Source organism: Chiroxiphia lanceolata, chromosome 3 (genome assembly GCF_009829145.1).
Source record: "Chiroxiphia lanceolata isolate bChiLan1 chromosome 3, bChiLan1.pri, whole genome shotgun sequence".
NCBI classification, from domain to species: domain Eukaryota; kingdom Metazoa; phylum Chordata; class Aves; order Passeriformes; family Pipridae; genus Chiroxiphia; species Chiroxiphia lanceolata.
The window spans coordinates 81,296,687-81,316,722 of NC_045639.1; the positions used below are offsets into that span (position 1 = coordinate 81,296,687).

A 20,036-nucleotide genomic window follows, 5' to 3' on the forward strand; every position below is an offset into this window, starting at 1 on the left:
CCTGGAAGTGCTGACAGATCAAGGCAACAAATTTCAATTACAAGCCCTAATTTGTGTCCGCAGAGCGTTTGTTACCCATGTCAGTCCTGCCTGCCCCATCAGACAGGGCAGAACGTGGAGGAGGAGAAGGAGGAGGAGGAGGAGGAGGGGGAGAGAAGGAACGCATCTGCAGAAAGGAATAGATTTTTTTTCCACTTTAAAAAAACCCCAAAACAACCCCCCCCCCCCCCAAAAAAAAAAAAAAAACTTGGCTGATAACTCGGATTTAAAAAGAAAGGCGAGGAAAAGTCCCAGCCCCTTGCCTGCGCGGTCAGGAGGAAGGGAGGGCGGCCGGCGCGGCGGGCCGGGCGCGGGTGCCGGTGTCGGCGGCCGCGGGGCGCCTGGATGCGCGGGCTGTAGGGTGTCGGGCATGGCCGACAAGCGGCGGTCCTCGCCAGGCACCACCATGAGCCTCAAGGCTCACGCCTTCTCCGTGGAGGCTCTCATCGGGGCCGAGAAGCAGCAACAGCAGCAGCCGCAGCCGCCGCCGCGGCAGCCCAAGCGGCGGAAACTGGGCGGCGAAGACGAGGCGGCGGAGGACGAAGGGGGCAGCGGCTGCTGCGCCAAGAGCTCCCCCGCCGCTGCCACTGGCAGGACCTGCGGTGACATGGACCTGGGCTGCGGTGCCCGCGCCCCCGCCGGTGAGTGTCGCCCCGCGCCCCGCCGCTGCCCGCGCCCCCGCTCCTCGGCTGGGCTGGGGCTCCCCTTCCCCAGACGCTACTGCCGCTCTGATTCCCCGTTATTCCTTCTGTCTTTCCGCGTTGCATGGGCGCCCGCCACCCCTCCCGCCGGCGCTGGCGGTGGGAGCCCGCGGCGCTCCTCGGCCCCTGCACGGAGCAGGGCGGCTGCCGGCGGGACTGTGGGTGCCGCAGCGCGGGGGAGCGACGGCGGCGGGGCCTGTTTCCCAGGGAAGGAAAAAGCGCTTATACAGTATATAAATGTATGTGTGCTGCTAAGAGTGCATATGCAACTACATATATAACTATGTATGTATATACATATATATACACACGCACACGACGCACATATATGTGCGTGCAAATAACTGTGTGTGCAGGGGAGCGCCGTTTCACGCTGCGGGGGCAGAAGTTCTTGGCCAAACGAAATGCGTCGCCGGCTCCGCACCGCGGACTCGCTGCCGCCCGCCTCGGCCCGGGCCGGGGGTGGCTCGTCCCCGAGCTGCGCGTCGGGGATCCCCCGGCAGCCCAGCCGTCCTGGGGCGGCCCCGGCACTCGAGTCAACTCCCGCCCCGGAGCTAAGGATGCGGCCCGGGCCCGCTCCGGTGCACTCAGTCGCTGTCGCGGGGCGGGCGCGGCCTCGGGTCGGCCGGGGCTGAGGGAGCCTCCTGGTCGCGGGGTCCGCGCTCCCCCGGCCCTCTCGCTTCCTCCGCTCTCTCCGCAGGCGGCTGCGAGGAGGGTTTCCTGGCGGCCTCCCCGCCCGCCTCCCCCGGCGGCTCCCCCAAGGGCTCGAGGCCCGGGTCGCCGCTGCCCACGCCGCAGGCGCCGCGCGTGGACCTGCAGGGCGCCGAGCTCTGGAAGCGCTTCCACGAGATCGGCACCGAGATGATCATCACCAAGGCGGGAAGGTAACGGGCACCGCGGGGCCGCCACCCGCGCTCTCCCGGGGCGGGCGGGCACATCAAAGCGGCCGAAAACCGGGGGAACTCCCAGATTTACGAGGCAGGTAGATGGCGATAATATTGGATGGGCACGGGAGCATGCGGAGTTTCGGGTTTCCTGTTCATTAGGGCGAGGTCTGGGAGTGCCGTGCCCTTCTGGGGGGAAGCTTTTTCCGTTTCCAGGGGATACACATGGTAAAAACCTGGGTAGTATAAAAGTATCTGAACTTATTAGAAATTAGAAAAACATATTTTATTGAATCCATATGCTACCGTCTACATTTTCAGAGGGGCTTTATTAATGATTGAAACGCATTCTTAAACAGCACAAAGCAACATTTGTCTTAAGAGAGTCCAGTCGGAGATTTTCTGTTTTATCTTACAGGTGCACTGAAATAACAGCAAAAACCAGTTAACCACAGTCAGGTTTTTACCCTCCTACTTGTTCAGAAATGACGGAGATAGGATTTTTGTTTCCAGTAACGACTTTTAATTGATTTTTATAGATACTTATATACATATATATATATATTTAGGATAGCAGCAAATACTAAATAAACTGGAGTAGCTTTCATGTTTATAAAATACAGAAAATTGCAGTCAGGTAGTCAGCTCATCAGTAGGATATTGGTTTTTTAAATTTGACTTAAGAATGAAGTTTTCTGATAAAAGGCGTGCCAAGCTAAGAAGGGCATTTTTATGTTAAAATCACCTCATTGGTTAATTAATCCATTTTCTCCAAAGAAGGGTCCAAATCTTCGACGTTTGGGTTGTGATCTTTTTTGTTTTGTTTTAGTGTTGCTTTGGGAGGTTTCTGGTGGTGGTGGGGAGTTAGTTGGGGGTTTTTTTGTTGTTTTTTTTTTTTTTTTTCCCTCCCAGAAATGAGCTCGTAGTTTCGTTTCTGCTTTCAATAAAGAAGTTTTACTATACCTTTCAAAGACAGAGTAGCTCTCGCACTTCACCTTTAGTAAGTTGCAGACAGGAAGTCCCGTCTCAATAAAGACCATATTGTTGGGTTACAGCATGGCACATTGGCTTTTATAACTGCATCCTTACGGTGTCATAATTGTATCACCGTGGATTTAGTTTTCTAATTTGCTGATACTGGAACGATTCACCATTTTCTACTACGAGTTGAATCTTCAGTGGCAATTTGCCTTTCTGTACGACTTGGTCTTCCTGGGTGGAGGTGGTGTTTGCGTATCTCCAGGAATACATTTCTAGCTAATATCTCAAACGGGCTTTAAATGCGTGTACTGCTAAGGTAAAGTCTCAAAACCAAATGATTTACTGTCTAACAATAAAGTTGAAATGATGTGGTAATAGCTCTACTCCCAAAGCGTATCCCCAAACATACGAAGCATTGTTTGAGTAAATGCACTTTAGAAATCTGTTTTGACATATCGAATGGGCCATTTCATGGCTATGTAACTATAATCGTCCAAAAGGACTCCGTAGGCTAAAAGGAAGAACGAGAAAAATCCCACGAAGCGGTTACTTTTCCTAAACAACCATTCCCGAGTCTGTTTCGTATTAAAAATGACCTCTCTCTTTCCATGTTCAGGCGGATGTTTCCCGCGATGAGAGTGAAGATCTCAGGTTTAGACCCACATCAGCAGTATTATATTGCTATGGATATTGTGCCAGTGGATAACAAAAGATACAGGTATGGTGACTTTCAGGCAAAAAATATCTGATGCAAGCCATAGGGAGCAGATAGGGAAGAAAATGTTAACACGATATAAATTAGCAAAAGATCATGTTTAACTCTGTAAAGATTTCTATTTTCATCCTAGTGCATTTAAAAAAAAAAAGACACAAAAACATTGCGCCAAGTGTGCAAAAGCAACTAAGATTTCTGTTGAAGCTCTTTACAATACATTTGCCTCACATTGTGTATGTACTGTTGGCAGATGCTTGGGTTTTGGCTCTCAGAGTGCAGTTCTGGTGTGGTCAGGAAATGTTACCATATTATATTCCTCATTCTGTTAGTGGGAATTATTTTCTATTAACAAATAAATAAGAAAATGTACATTTTCTAGTGCTCATTGGCATTAACATTAATAATATTAATAGTATGGATGTCTGATTTAACTATGTATAAGTTTTCTTTGTCACGCTTCAAATTGATTATATAATTTAATTTAAAAGTTATTTATCACTGAGATATTTGGTTCCTTAGATTAAAAAAGGGTAATGTTTCTAATGACTGTTTTTTAAAGAATTAATGGTATTATTGTCTGAAAAATAATGTGAGGAACCAAAGAGGCTGTTCTTCAAACATTTAGGAGTAGGAAAAGCTGAAGCTCTCACTGTTTCGACGGTAGTCTTTTGAGGGAGCTAGTTAGACACTGCAGAAACCTCTGATGCTGTAGAAATGTTTGCAGGATTGAGCCCGCAGCAGTTACTGTTGTGAGTTGAAGTTGTTTCGTAGGTGTTGCTTCACAAATGCAATCCTATAGTAGCCAGAGGGAGCCTGGCCAAAGTAGTTCAGTGGAGACAGGATCAGGTCTTTACCAATTGCTGGTTTGATTGTTTTAACCTATACTTAGTATAATGTAGGGAAAACCACTGCAGATTTAATTGTAGAACTAGAAATATTTCAGACCAAGACTAAAAGGTTGGTTCTGCAGGAATGCTGCTTTGTTTCCTAACCAAACACTGCCCTGTGTTTTTCCTGTACTTAACTCATTGACTTCTATTTTGTTATTTTCTCCTGTGGTGTATAAGATCTTTCTTAGGACCATTTTAGATTTTATGTTTTTCTAAAAGGGACAGATAGCAGTGCTAAGGATGCCCAGCATATACAGTTAGGGGAGACTTTACTGACTGTACCATAGAGGAAGAATGCCTTTTTTCTTTGGACCAATGCAGTACAGTTCAAATGAAAATCCTTTTCTTGCCTTGTGTTGCATGTGTGCATTTACTTAACAGTCTAAACATATAATTCCTAGAAGGTCTGAGCAATTCCTAAATTCACAGAAAAAACAATGTAATAATTTCAAATTAATTAAAATGTTAATATTAAAAATTAAAAGCGGTTATATTGAATATGAGTTATTTAAACCTAATTTCATTTTAAATAATTACAGTCATAATGACCTGCACTGTCTGCCCAGTATGATATGTGGTGCTCAGATAGCTGAAGTAACTTAACAAGAGTTGTATGAAGGGCAGTATTTTCTTAGCTGACAGATATAAATTTCTGTAGTTATGTAGTAACCACACTTTTAGCTATTTTGCTAAATATTAATATTTTACAATTTGATGTAAAGTTCATTCTTTGCTGTGCTTTTTATTGCTGACTGTTAGTTTAACTCTGGCTGTTTGTGCGGCTTCACAAACTGTCTTGCAGATTTTTAAATTTCATAGACATGACAGCAGTTACATGGAGCCTAGTCTTTAGCTGACAGAGCAGATATCAAAACTAAATGTAAATGAAGAAAATTATATCTAGGTACAGATTTCTAGGAAAACTGGACCTTGTAAATACTTGGAAGCTTAAGTTGTTGCTCAAAATGTTTTATGTGTATTTATAACTTTATTTACTTTTGTGGGGAAAGCATATAAACCAAGAAATACAAAATAAATGGAAAATGTTATAACAGTGATCTGGGGCTGAGAATCTGTCCCCAGGAGAGAATTTCACCACCATTCCAGATCTTAGTTATGCAGTTTGATCTGAATTGTATGGACCGATACGTGCATTGGATCACTCAGTTTTTTGTTCCGATTATGTTGTTTTTCTAATAAAGAGCTGAATTGTACAAATATATTTGATAAAGTCTTTCTTGTTTTTATTAAAAATATAGCTGAATTACTGGAATTTTACTGTACTTGAATAAAATAACTTTCAATTAGTGCTTTTTAAATTGCTTTGCGAAATGTCCGCCTTGAAAATAAATCTTCTACCAAAGTAGGCGCTATTTTTACTATAAAATTACTTTGTCAGCATTGGCCTATCAAATGAAATACAGACTCTGTGTTTTCATTTTTAAGCCTTTATGCAATACTATTCAAGCCAATTAATATGGTCTGTGGAAATATCAGGAGCATAGTTTGACATACTTTCATCATTTTTCCCAATCATAGTGTTCTTTCCCTTCAATGGCTTTATTTATAGACTCTTATATTAGACTCAACATGTTAAATCTTCCAAATATGGAATTACTACTCGATTTGATAAATGAAGGACCAGATTCTTCCCTCTTTGCTGATGCCTATTCAGAGCAGAGATGTAGCAATCAATGAACTGACACCAGCTTAAAGCTCGGTGTGGAGTATTAAGACTGATTGATTTTAGGAAGACTTAGGTCAAATCAGAGCATGGTTATTAACCTTGTTTTTGCAGGTGCCAGAACTATGTTTTGAAACTAAAACAATTACTTTTATTTACGTAGAATTCTGTCCTTTCATGTTTTGATAATTGATGGGTTCTTGCTGTATGCAAGGGCCCAAAATGTATTAATACTGAATGGATCTGATGAATTATTTTGTGGTTATAGGTATTTGTTTTCCTTTTGTAGGTATGTTTATCATAGCTCCAAGTGGATGGTCGCTGGTAATGCTGACTCCCCAGTACCGCCTCGCGTTTATATTCATCCTGATTCACCCGCTTCTGGGGAGACATGGATGAGACAAGTGATCAGCTTTGACAAACTGAAGCTTACCAATAACGAGCTGGATGATCAAGGGCATGTGAGTACTTACTCTTCTGCAGTATTATATGTAGGCTCATTGCTCAGCCCTGAAAGGCTCTGACGTACAGCTTCAGGGTGCCAGAAATAGGCTTGACTTTTCAAAGTTATTTTGGAATTTTACTGTCCAGGTCTAAAATCTGCTTACTTTCTGCTCCGATAATTAACTGCTTATTAGAGCCTGCTGTTTTACTCCCCCGCCCTCAAAAACAGAACTCCTTCTGCACAGTAAGACTTTACAAGGTTAAATTGCCTAATACAAAGGGGCAGAATTGCTCTCATGTTTTCCCACCGAGCGTGTTACTTGCAACTTCTGCTCTGATCGAAAAGGACGCTTAAATTCACAAGTGGCTAGAAGAAACATTAATAGTGTGTAATAACTTCACATGAATAAAAATACACTTAAGTATTTTCTTAACCTAAACATTTGTGTGAAATCCCACGAGGTGTTAATAATTGCAGTCAAAAACGAACAACATGGGAGCTGGGTTTGCTCCGATGATGATTTATTACATACCTTATGAAGCAAGACCCTTTCACAGCTGAGGCTCATTACTTCTGAAAAAACTGGCGAAGACGTATGCAGTATGAGTGTTCTGTTTGCAAGTTCTAAATTGTTTAGTTATGACATTATCTAATGTGACAAAATGTGTTATGTTAATATTTCCTTTTCTCTTCAAAACTGTTGAAACATGACAGATGTAAGCCAGTATCATTCCAGCAATCCCTAAAATAGTTTTACTTGACACCTTAAGAAATAATTAAAAAGGGAGAATTGTTTTTAGTCAGGATGAAGTCTTTGATTTTACAAACTCCCATAATAAATGGCAAATGTTGGCATCCTTTCTGAAGGAGCATCAAGTTCCAAATGGTAGAGTTTTAAGATGTTGGAGGCAAGTTTCGAGACAGGATGTGGATTCCATTGTCCTTAGCATAACCCGATTTATTAACCAGGATAGTTTCTGCTTCAAGGAAGGGAGTGAAAGAAAACATACCTGGAACAGAGTACAAAGATACTATATGCATCTTTTTGTATAGCTGTAACTCTGTGACATTGAGCCAGGTATTTTGTTAATGCATAGTCTAAGTATGAGATTTTTTTCCCCCATTGTGTTTGCAAATGAGATTAACAAAGGCAGGAATATAAGAGAGTGGCTGAGCTGAGGTAGCATAACGATAACAAAGATAAAAAGCCTTCCATTTGTATAATAATATTCATAATTTTATTTCATTCTTCCTTTAAAGAAATGTGGGGGTATTCATGTCTCTTATGTTAGCAGTGCTTTTCTTTAGGCTAGTAAGAAAGATGTTTTATATTGCTTCTTTCCAGAATTACAGTTAGGGAGTGTTATTTGGCAGTGTCCATTTGAGTCAGGATTAGCACACTAAGTTCGCTTAGTTTCCCCAGCATTTGTGTATTTGTGACTCCTCTTGAGTGGGAGTTGCTTTCTCTGAGTCGAGAGTCTGTTATAAGGGCTCTATAAGTGAAGTGGATGCAAATGGGTAAAGTGTTGCTTTTCCACCAGTGAGCAGGCCAGCTGGTTTGTGTACTGCCTCATTTCAGAAGGGCAATACATGGGTACTGTAGTCTACCCGTGCACTTGCAGTTGCAAACTGCCCTGTGATGAAATCTTAGCTATGCAGAGAATTGTATTACTGTATTTTTCCATTCTAGATTTTAGCTTTGTTGTTGTTCTGAACTGAAACCTGTGTAGTGTATACAGCACACCATTATTCATAATATGAGGGGATATAAATTTTCTGGTCTTTAGTTAAGTATTTTGACTTGGAAATGAGTGAAGCAAAACCCGAGTGCGGCGATTTGAGACACATTGAACTGATTCAGAGCTATGGCAGTGTCCCTCCTCCCCAAAGTAGAAATTTAAGTATTAAAATAAAAGGACAAAAGAAGGATGACTGTAAAATAATTTCATATTTCTCAAATCTGGAAAATTGCAAACATGTCATTCATAATTACCAGAAAAGGCAAAAGCAGAAAGCAGAAAAGTGTCTTTTCCAATGGGTACATTTTTTCTTTTAAAGCTATGGCAGTGTGGAATGCTGTATTGAAAAAGCTGTGTAGCCTCTGAATGCCTCTGGCAATAATGGAAAACGAATAATCATATTTTGTGATGAATATGAAAAGCAATTGTTTCTCATAAGCAGGAAGGAACCATTTCTCTCCAGAGGCTACCAGGGGAGGGATGAGGAATTAGAAGAACCAGGGGTCAAGGCTCTACTGCCCCTCCAATATTTGTTCTTATGTCAAATGTTCTGACTCTTCCACTCCTGTATGGGACACAAAGTATATTTTATATTATTAGAAAGTGAGCTTTTTCCTCTCCTGCTTAGGCAGAGTGGCTCAGAGAAACCTTGGTGGGGTCTCTACCAAGCAGTGTTGGGCTTTAACTCTAGTTCTTTGGGTGTGCTTTCCCTGCTCTCTGGTTCTGGCAATTTAATCCTTGCTGAAATTGTTCCTTTATTCTTCCTGTGCTCCTCAAAGGCATAAGCCTTTGCAGAATTTTTGTGTTAAAATCCATGGGGTTGGTTTTGGTCTTGTAGGCATTGAGGTAGGGAGCATGCATGACATCAATCCAGAGCCTTTTTACCTATGTTAGAGTATTAACCCTCAGAATCTGTGAGAGAAGTGACCCATATTCATGGGAATGGGGACAGTATTTGCAAACAGGCACTGAGTAGTATTCTTAAGCAATATTTATGTTGTGGTAGTAGTTCCAGGTGGCCAGCTGCCCTTGCATTGTATTGCTCAGAGGTTAGCATCTTCTGAAAGGAGATCAGCCATCTCTAAGATGACTTGCTTTGCTGCTCAAGTGCTTTCCAGTCGCCTTATTGCCTGCTGCTGTTTTCAACAGTATTTTGAGTGGGAGTTTGTGCGGATGCAGTTTTATAGCTCTGTTTTGAGAAGAGATTTTGAAGTACATCTGCATATAGGACACTCTGATATATGGGTTTCACTTGCAGGCTTGAGAAGATCAAGCAAAATTTGCAAGGATGTGTTTTCCTTGTGTGTTTTTGATCTCAAAAGAAAGTTCCAGGGTGAATTCCCTACTTTGGAAATACTGTGTTCTTATAGAGGCATTAAGACACACACTGTGGCTTTTGTGTCTTTCATCTAAATAGTGATGGCAAGGAAAAGTAAAGCTGGATTTTGCAGTTGTCACCGAGAAGTGGAGTAGTGCATGGTCTGGATGCTCTTTTTTAATGCCTTTCATCCCTCTCTCATTTGTGGACTAAGTGCGGCATTGTAAAAGCAGTCTCTCCGTCCGGCTGGTTAGAGCTGGCTGATTTTTCTGTTTCAATGCAGTTTTTAATCTGAATTTCAGTAGAGGGGAAAAGTCAATATTTTTTATGCTATTTTCCATGCTTTTCAACTGAGTATTTTCTGATGCAGAGGAACATCTTTTAACTTCTAGTGAAAATGAGGCTGTTAGCGTGTTAATTGTTCCTTGGTGGTTGGGGTGGGTTTTTTTCCCCATTTGAAAGTGGGGCGAGGCTGGAAGCAGAGGCGGACTGTTACTCTGCCCAGACTTGGCTCCAAGTAGTGAGCTCTGCTTACAGTCAGTGGGTAGTTATATATTCTTGTCACAATGAAAAGCTGTGAAACAGCATTTGCACTTGCAGATTTTGTCCTAGTCAAGAGGAAATCCATGCTCCTCAGCCCCACACGTCCTTGACTGCAGAAAGACTGATTGCATGTGCTTTGGAGAGAGGATGAAAGAGGATTTTTAGTAAAACCAGCAGCAAGGACCACGCTGGTGGTGGGGAGGTAGCTGTGAAGTCTTGGCACTGCCAAGCTGCCTGAGGATTGGCATCTCCCCTGTGAAGGAGCACTTGGCTCTCACTTGTTCTGGCTATGATGGTTGTGCTCATGGTCAGCTCGGAGGCCTCATTGTGGCAGAAGCTCTCAAAAGCCATGTTGCAAAGGTAATCCCAGTTTTGTGCGTGTACAGGTGCTTTTGGTCACCTTTGCTCTGCCACCTACCTGTGGTCTCCCTGCTGCGGCGTTTTCCGTCTGATAATGATTTCTTGGCAGCTGCTGTGGCCAAAGTTTAATTTTACTTTTGGTGGGAGAGGTTCATTTCCCCAAGAAGTTTTTTTGGTCTTGCCCTGTGAGGGGTTTATAGAGAGAGGCTTTTCAACTGTGAGTTGAAAGTAATGCCAGTTCATGTTTGGGAACACAGTGGGACTTCTGATTGGTGTTTTTTCTTATTGGATTTTAAGGTTATGAAGGGAAAGTTGCTGTTTCTGAAGCTAAACTGTTAGATCCCGTTTGTGCTTTTAAATGTGCAAGCACTGTGAAATGAAAAGCTGGAATCTCCTTTTCCTTAGCTTTTTCTTTGCAGTAGCTTTAGGTGATGCTTAGAATAATACAGCTAAACTGTTTTCGGAGTGGATGTTTCATCTCCCTCTCCTTTTATGTCCTGTCTTCGTAGTGTTGCTCTTTAATTCACCAGGGCTTTGCAGTTATGTATTATTTATTTAGAATTCAGAGTCCTTCTGATCATTAACAAAGATTCCATCATTATAAGGCATAGTACAAAATCAATTAAAAAAATTTATTGCTTTGGATTTGCTAGCTGCCAGCAGTGTGTCAGTGCAGGAAATTTTAGTATAGGACAGAGGCCAGACAGGTTGCTCTTAAGAGATGCCACAGATCAGTTTAGCTGTAATAGCCGCCCAGATAAGCAGTGGGAGGTGTTCCTCTCCGTGCTTCTTTAATTTCCCTTGTTCTGCTACATGAGCGGAGCTGTTTGTAGTTGCCAGGGTTATCACTGCTGTGTGGGCAAGTGGTGGTTTGCACCACAGAGCTGATGGGGTCAGTCAGTTTGTGTGAGAGCGAAACATGGCATGCTCAGTGGCACCTAGGCAAATGGCAGGGCAAATAGCAGTGGGTTTGAACAGTGAAACATCTTTCATTGATCATTTCTTTTTCTGTTGCACCAGTATCTCCCGTGGTATCATTGGATATTCGTAGGAAAACAGGGTCAGGAATGTCCTGTCCTCTCTGCATTTTCATTTTGTAGATATTTGCCAGTGGAGAGTTGAAATGAGTGTTGTAAAAGAGAATACACGCTTGCATGATAAAAAAATCTTGCTCTGTTCAAGATTTCAGAAACTGGAAAAAGGCTTCATATGAGAACATCCATAGGGCACTCCTTGAGCAAATTAATTGGAGCCTGTGATGTCATTTTCAAAACCTTACTCACAGGCTAATAAAACCTCTGATTATGCAGAAACTTGGCTTATCCAAAACAGGGTCATGTCATCTGGCCAGGACCAAGTGTATTAAACTGGCCAAACTCTAGTTTATCCAAATATATGTAATGTCCTCTATATCATTTGGATGAATGAACTTCCATGGTGTCTAGCATAGGGGCTCTGTTGAGTACTTGTGCACACGCACATTCTGAGGCTACTCAAGGAGCAGGAAATTAAAAAGCTTCCCCAGAATGTTGATTAGTGGTTCCACAGGCCAATAGCCATAGGACTATTTATTTATTGAGTTACTAATTTCTTAAGGCTTCCAAAAATAATAGTTGAACTTCCAATTTATTTTTTTTCTTGAAATCTTCTATTTTAATACTGGTTAGCTGAAGTGGAGTAAAATATAGGAAAAAATCTGTATTTTAAATCTCCTCTAAAATTTAGGTGCAGTACCAAAAGGGTTTTTTGTGTTTAATTTTATGCATTATGAGTTCATATACTTCTATAATTTATTTTTGATTTTTTTGTATGCTGAGAGGGGTTTGTTAATGGATATTCATTGTCTGTATTATCAATCTAGTTGTTATTAACACTGTAGGGGTTTGGGTTATTTTGGTATCATTTTACTCTCAAGTTTATGCTTCTTCAGAATGTGAGAGTCTCAGCTTGTGTTCCAGACAAGATTTGTTTCTAGCCTTTGGGATATAAGGAGAAAATATTGCTCCACTAGCATATCCCAAAGGTTTCAAAAACAAAAGACAGATTTCTGCTGCTGTTAATCTGTTAGATCAAATTCAGACTTCAGTGGAAAAAAGTGACAAAACTTTGATAATTCCAGTGGGACCTGGACTTCACTCCCGATTTGTCTTTTTTTTTTTTTTCTTTTTTTTTTTTTTTTTTGGAGTCAGTTTCACTCAAGGCAGTCTCTGAATTTGGAGCTCCTGAGTCGTAATTTTTAAATGCTTAGGGTTGGCAATAACATAAATGCACAAGGATTAGACTACTGTAATAAGAACCTTCAGAGGTTAAAGAAAACATTTCATTTCCAGTAAGTGGCACGGTAAACACATACCGTTAATCTGTTCCAAAAAGCTATTAGTCTTGTAACAGCAGGGCGTCGTTTCTAATAAATGTTATCTTTTTCCTTTCACGACTGCATAGATTATCCTTCACTCTATGCATAAATATCAGCCTCGTGTCCACGTCATCCGAAAAGACTGTGGTGATGATCTGTCCCCTGTCAAGCCTATCCCTTCAGGAGAAGGGGTGAAAGCCTTCTCCTTTCCAGAGACAGTTTTCACTACTGTCACAGCATACCAAAATCAACAGGTAATTTGGGCTATCTGCTTGGCACTTTACAGGCTTTTCAGAGCAGACCAGGGACGTAAGAGATAGGAGAAAAGCAGATACTTTTATTATACTACTTATTAAAGTTATGTAAACATTTTTTGTGCTGCAAGCAGCTTTCACTGGTAGCATTGCAGCAGCGCCTGGAGGCTATAGCTGAGACTTGAGGCCACATGGGCTAGATGCTGTATGTAAAAAATCATTGTTATTATGGGGATCACACAGCCTAATTATCCTGTCTAATGGTGTCTTAATTATAAATACAGCATTGAAGAACAAGGCAGAGACCAATGTAATTTTTAAAGGGGTTTCTGTACCTTTAAGTGTAGATATATGTCTGGATAGAACTTTTAAAGCACTTTTATTCCTGACTCCAGTGCTTTCAAAACTCCCAGGTCCTTAACAGAGGTCTAAAGAAAGTTGCAGTCATTTTCATTAACTGCATTCAGTGTATATTATTAATGGCAATTTATCTGGGTCCAAAGTAAACTGCAGGTTGCATCACTCCAATGTTTGGCTCTTATTACCACTTAAGTGTTAGCATACATAGTAACATCACAGTTAGTGTTGTGACATTTTATTAATTCCATGTAAGTATTTTTTGAAATTATATATGCATTGGTATCTTTACAAACAGAAGAGTAGGAGAACTGTGTAATTACTGAAATATAATTATTTGGTGCCTTTCTGATTTTTTTCAAATAAATTACAAGTATTTGGAGTAGGGAGTGTTTTGCTGGGATATTTTTGTTTGTTTGTTTTGTTTGGGTGTGTGGGGGTGGTGGTGGTGGTGTTGGTTTTGGTTTTGGGTTTTTTTTGTGGAGGATAGTACCCTAGAGATAATATCTTTTTTCACATTTTTTTCTTGACCTGTACAGAATTAAAATTTAGTTTAAATTTTATTGTAGTTAGGCAGTATACTCTCTAGGGTGAAGAATGACATTTGCCGGAAGATTTTGCTCCATGGTTCCAGCCTGCCACTTGGCAGCATTAAATGCGTGTTAGTTTCTCTGGGGATCTGCAAAAGTAGTGATCAGAAAATTGGACCTTATTTTGCTATGTTTCAGGACAACCATCTTAAATCATGCAAATGTGAAGATGTTTCTACTGTCAGCTTAATTCTTTCAGAAGAGTCGTTTTATGTGCTATTCAGCTGAATTTACAGGTAATAATTTCTCTAATCATATTCACAGATAACTCGTCTGAAGATTGATAGGAATCCATTCGCCAAAGGGTTTAGAGATTCGGGTCGTAACAGGTAGGTGTTGGGAAGGACATGGGCTTGTTACTGCTCACAGGCTCACAGAATCACTTTGTGAAGGCTGTTCAAGGTGAATATGTGTATCTACAGACAAACTAATTTGAGAACTCAGACTCCTGGAGGGAGCACTTAGATTTCCCAGCAATGTTCTCTGTGGTGAGCTCTCATTCCTGCTCCTCTGACCATCTAGGTCAAAAACAGGCTGGCACTCGGCTTGACGCATGTACTCAAGTTTCCTTTCAGTGTAAGCAGTGACATACCATGAAGGCTGCAAATGGAATTAATGCATGCTCGGGTCTGTGATTTCAGGCTGCTCTTGAAATCTCCTCTTTCTCCTGACTGGAGACACAAATTGCAAATACCATTGTCAAACTATAAGCCCAGGTTCTCTTGCATGTAAGTGGCATTTAGTATGGATGAATGGCTTGTTGTTTTCTCTTAAAAACTGAGTTGGTTTGTGCAGTAACCTTATGTTTAGTACACTTGCAGAGGAGGTGGGAGACCTGTGTTCAACTGTCTATTTAGTCTAAGGAGTTTTAAATCCACTTCCTAGGTGAATGCCTTTCCTAGTAGGCTATAAAAGACTTTGAAATAAGGATGGTTTCCATTTCTTCTGTTGTGGATGGACTGATTAATTGCTTGTTCTCTCTTGATCTGTGAATCTTTGAAAATAGCAATGGGAAATCTGAGTAGCGCAGAGTGCAGACTTGGGTCTAGTCCGGACTGCCAGTGCTGATGAGGTATTTTATCCAAAGACTGTTTAATGCAAACTACTTAAGCCTGCTATGAATTGTATGTTAAACCGTTTCAGCTAAAAAAGGCAGTGTTTCATTATGTATACTGTACATCAGTTCCAATGACCACATTGCATTTGGTGTCTACAGCTGCTATATTTATGCCCTAGCCCTGCAGAGAAAGGAGCAGACTGTGTGCTGGCAGGAATGATCAGAGAGTTTCTTTTCGATAGTTACTTTTATTGAGCTTCTCTGTTAGCAGAGGCTGCAGCATTAAAGCCTGTTTTTTGCTTCCACCTGAGTTACATAAAAATTGAGACTGGACAGCAAACGAGTAGTTTTTAGAAGATGAATACTTACAGAAGGAGTAGGGTAGTTGTAAGGATTTACAGGAATTCACTGTAAGTATCTTTTCAGTATCTCTGAGATTTTGTCTTCTATCGGGAAACAATTAGCCGTGTTTTGTTCTGGGGCCTGGAAGTGGTGCCCCAGGCACTGACATAAATAGAATTTTGCCCTCCTTTGTAGCCTTCTAGTTAGAAATTAAGTGAACAGTAACTTCCAGATAAATGCACTGACTGAAGAAGCAAAACATGCTGTGTGTACTTGGGGAAGAAAAGAGTTGCAATACGTGCCCTGTTTGAAAGCTCTCCGTGGGCAGTGTGTCTGGTATGCTTGCTTTTTGCAGAACTATAAAGTAAGTACTAAGGAACCTCCTAAGAAGTGTGAAATCCTGATCCTCTGAATTAGATGAGTTTAAGTGGATTTAGAATTTCTTCCATAATGTTATATAAAACAAGAGAAGATTCCCTTTAAAATAGAATGGAAAGAATTGTTCAGAAACCAGTTTTGAACAGATTTTAATGAAGCAGGACAGCTCTGGTATTACTTGAGGACAATGTAAGTGCTGTAAGAGTTTGGTATCTGCAACCACACAGATCCAGTTGTAGGACTGGGGATATCCAGAGAGGTTTTTTAGGTTTGGCTGCTAGGAATAGTTTGGTTCAGGCATTAAAAAAAAAGCAGGATATTTTAATTGAAAGACAGCTATATTTTATGGAAAGGGATTAAGAAGGCCAGTCCTGATAGAAGGGCAAGCCTCTGTAAAATGTTTTGGAGCAGCCTTTAGATGAGGTCTGAATGCTTTTATTGTACAAGCACAGTCGTTACAGAAGTGACTGCAAACTCTTGTCCATTGCAAATTGACATTGGTTTACTGAAGTCAGTATTGCTGTTTTCTTTGATAGTAGTCTCTGTGGTACCGAATAGGAGTGTTTGAGAATGCAGCTCAGATTTTTAATTGTCAAGGAAAATGTCTATTGGTTTACTCAACTAATGATTAATATATATTGAAATTAAATGTTAAGGTTTTGTTATCTTCATTGTTGTAGCTGGTGTGTTTATCATTAGGGTATTTCAGACAGCAATAAAAGGTTAAAAAATTATTGTGGTAAAATTATATCCAGCTTTTCAATATTGCTTTAATTATTGCAGCTATCTTACTCTGCACTGCTGCATGCAATAATTAAATTGCATGTTTAATTAAAAATATTCCCTTTCAGGTCATTCCCATTCAGTCCCACAGCCTATTTTACAGAAATCAGTAGCTTCACCTTTTAAAGGCATTCCCCGTGCATTTGCAAAGTGCAACAGAATTTATGTGCTGAGAATAGTTTCATTCTTCAGTTGGGCCTTAAGTTTGACCCTATAAAAGCTTTTACTCAGGAAAGGACCAGAATTTCTCCCTTTAAATACTTCAGGAAAAACATAACTGTTTTGTTAAATAAACTTGGCCATTTGATAGCGCAAATTAGGGTGGTGATAAAAAGTGGAAATTGTTCGAAGGCATCTTGTATAAATTATCGCCTTGGCTACACTCCTCCAGGAGGTGGCTTTTATCTCCACTTTAACTAGAATTGAAAATTCACCGTTACTGCAGAAAATTAAGGCTATCTTTTTAGTCCAGGTTCAGCTAATAAATACTTTATAAATGTTTCCTGACACACATTTGTGTTCCTGCTGGAAATGCAGTGGGGAAGGAGCAGTATCAGAACCTGTTGGTTGCTTCAAATTGGGCTATTTGCATAATTTGAGTTTACAGAGTGCTACTGCTCAAAGGCAAGCACTTGTTTTTGGTGTGTGCCTGATGCTGACATTTAACAGGCCTCTGGGGCCCAGCAGCCAAAAATAACAGCAAAATTATACCTCTGAGTATTTATGCTTCTGAGGTGCATTATTCATAAATAATTGTCAGAAAACAAATGGGCCTTTACCTTCAGGAAACAGAGATTCTTATAAATAGCGTCTGCCAGCACTATCTACCCAGTTATTTCAATTTTCTCATTACATTGTTGAAAGCAAATCGCTGAAGATTTTTGGTTTGTAAGGGCATTTTGCTCAGCACGTAATAACTGAGACACAACATTGCTTTATACATTTTAGTGGCAAAAGAGCTGTACACCCATGCCTTGCTCATGTTCTAAGTGTAATTTTCTAGCTCATCAGTAATGAATGGGAATCCTATTAAAATAGAAGTTGTCAGTGGATCACCTTTGTTCTAGGCAGAAATAGATCATCCCTCTGGCAGTTAGAGGCAGAGGAATGATCTCTTAAGGAAATATCGTACTAGGAAAACGTTTTAACATTTAGCCAAGGCTCCCCACTCAAATAGCCCTCTCAAGAGGCCCAAAATATTGAAATAGAGAGCCAGACTTATGGAATTGGAAAACTCTGTCTGCTGCAAGCCCAGTGGTAGCAGATCTCAGTGATCTCTTGGATAGGATGTAAGGCTCTTTTCTACAAAGCAAAATCAACTTCAAAATTATCCTGAAATGTTACTAGTTTTTATGTGTTTCTGAAGTAGAGTATCCAGAGATGTGTGACAAAATACAGCTTGCTTTCATGCCACCTTGGTTCTTTTGTTCTAAATAGAATGGGACTGGAAGCTCTGGTAGAGTCCTATGCCTTCTGGAGACCTTCACTGAGGACACTTACATTTGAAGATATACCTGGGATACCCAAACAAGGTAATGGCTGTCTTTGTGTTCTTTCAAAAGAAAAATGCCTGAAGATAAAGCTTTGCCCATCATACTTTACGAAAGTCTTTGTCGCTTGTAGAGAAAAAACAACCAACTAACCCCAGTGCAGGCTATCACCTCTCATCAGAGTTATTCTAAGCTGAGAAGGTGATGCTAATTCAATCACTGTGACAATAAAAATGTTAGATTGTAAAGATAAATCATATCACATGTGGAGGAGAATTCCAGTTTAAGGGTTTAAATTATTCAGTTTAAGGATTGAATAGCCTATTCCTTAGAGCTATGCACTGGCTACATCCAAAAGGTAGAGATCATTTATAGATGACATCTATTGTACACATCCAAACTCCAATGCAGGAATTTCTTGTGTTTTTAAGAGAAAAAAAAAGGGAATGAGAGAATAAATGTCCTCTTAAGGAATGAGTAAATAGTGGCAAGCTTAACTGGGTTTCTTCTTGGAATGCCTTCTTGATTCTTAAAGACCTAAAATTTTTTCAGTACATGTGCCAACAAACTTATAGAGCTTGAAAAAATGGATCTCTCTGTTTTGTTTTTTCTTGCTCTTCAGTCTTGGTTGGAAACCTCTTGGTATCCACTTTCCCCATCAGTGCCATGAATGAAATAAATAGTCTTTAAATGGCCTTTTTGGACAGAGAGTGGAATCTTTGTACTCTTTTCTGAATTATTTTATTTCCAGAGAACCCCAGTGCAAATATTAAACTTCTCATCATTTTCCCAGCAAAATCAGACATATTGCTCCTGATTCTTCGCATTTCCTGCTGCCAAATTTACAAACATCCAGTCTGCTTTCTTGATAATGTATTGCAAAGTTGCTAAACATCTTAAGAGCAAAAATCCAGAAAATACAGAAAGTCACAGAAATAACTTTTATCAGCTTCTTAGCTCATTCCTTTGAGAAATCCTGAGCATCAGTGCTTGATGTGGGCAACTCAAAAGGAGGTTTTGTGCCAAGTCACAAGATACATTGGCTGAGTGTTGGCAGAGTTTTGAGTGGAGCACAGGGGTGAGGGACCCTCTCATAAAAAAGGCCTGTAATGAGAAGTTAGCATCAAACCTGAAATGCCTTGTCAGACTGAAAGGCAGCTCACTATGCAGTTAATCCATTTAGGAGACAGACCAGCTTTATTGCCCTGTTTGTATGTAGGAGCATTGTTTGAGAGCAGAGGAACTGCTGCCATGAACTTCTCGCTTCCTGTTCTGCTGTTGCCTGGGGTTAAGGAGCTTGTTGAAGTTACTGTTGATATTCTGAGGATAGAAACTGGGATCCTTGCAAAGTCTTTAGTTGTCTAGGGTGGTTTAGAGACTTTCTGAAAGACCCCATTAGAAATTTGCCTGGCTTATTAATGCTGAAAGTGCCTGTCATCAGGTAGCGGAGGCATTGGTGTAGATTGGAAGAAAAAATATGTCTTATACTAGGATTCATGGAATGTGGCAGTGTCTAATGATGCTTTGATCTTGTGGTGTCCTGTTAACAGAGCAAGAAGCAGCAGGCATTGTTCACTAATAATGTATGTTTCTTTTTACTAGCTCACCTATCATGATAACCTGTTAACTTATTGACAACATGTATCTCTTTGCAGCATCCAGCTGTTTGATTGTTAATATGATTCACAAATGGGAGAGTCTACCATGTTAAGAGTCTTTTGCCTGGGAGACTGTGAAAGGCCCAAATTAATTTTTCTACAGTCAGTTTTCACGGAGATAAAATCTCTTTAAGAAAGGAAGTGTTTCTTGCAGCTGGGAAACTTTCACTCCTGAGAAAAGCTTTCACCTGTAGCAGTGTGTTTTCAGGAGCATTCAGCACTGGTATTTGTAATTTTAAAAGTTCCTATATCAGTAAATAGACAATTTGCGAACAGTTTGCTGCAATCCTGCTTGTTCAAGAAGTGAAGCAGCTGTGTGCAGTATTCAGCCTACACTCTTTCGGAAGTTGTTCTGAAGTTTCATTCTCAGGTTTTTTTGGTTTGAAGTTGGAATTTTTTTGTTCTGAAATTAGTAGCTTTCCTGAAGCTGTTAACTATGGGAGCCTCTATTATCTGAGCTAAGCAGCTGGTT

At 40.7% G+C, this 20,036-nt stretch overlaps 1 protein-coding gene across 2 annotated transcripts in view; it reads left to right on the plus strand.

The window, feature by feature from the left end:
• The first annotated feature begins 409 nt into the window (after positions 1-409).
• Positions 410-20,036, plus strand: part of TBX18 (T-box transcription factor 18) — a 28,557-nt gene continuing 8,930 nt past the window's right edge. For both annotated transcript variants that reach the window (XM_032684086.1, XM_032684085.1), the window contains exons 1-7: positions 410-680; positions 1,441-1,624; positions 3,222-3,323; positions 6,184-6,355; positions 12,742-12,909; positions 14,121-14,185; positions 17,854-17,948. In XM_032684086.1, the coding sequence (XP_032539977.1) occupies positions 410-680; positions 1,441-1,624; positions 3,222-3,323; positions 6,184-6,355; positions 12,742-12,909; positions 14,121-14,185; positions 17,854-17,948 (1,057 nt within the window). The remainder of the gene's footprint in view (positions 681-1,440; positions 1,625-3,221; positions 3,324-6,183; positions 6,356-12,741; positions 12,910-14,120; positions 14,186-17,853; positions 17,949-20,036) is intronic.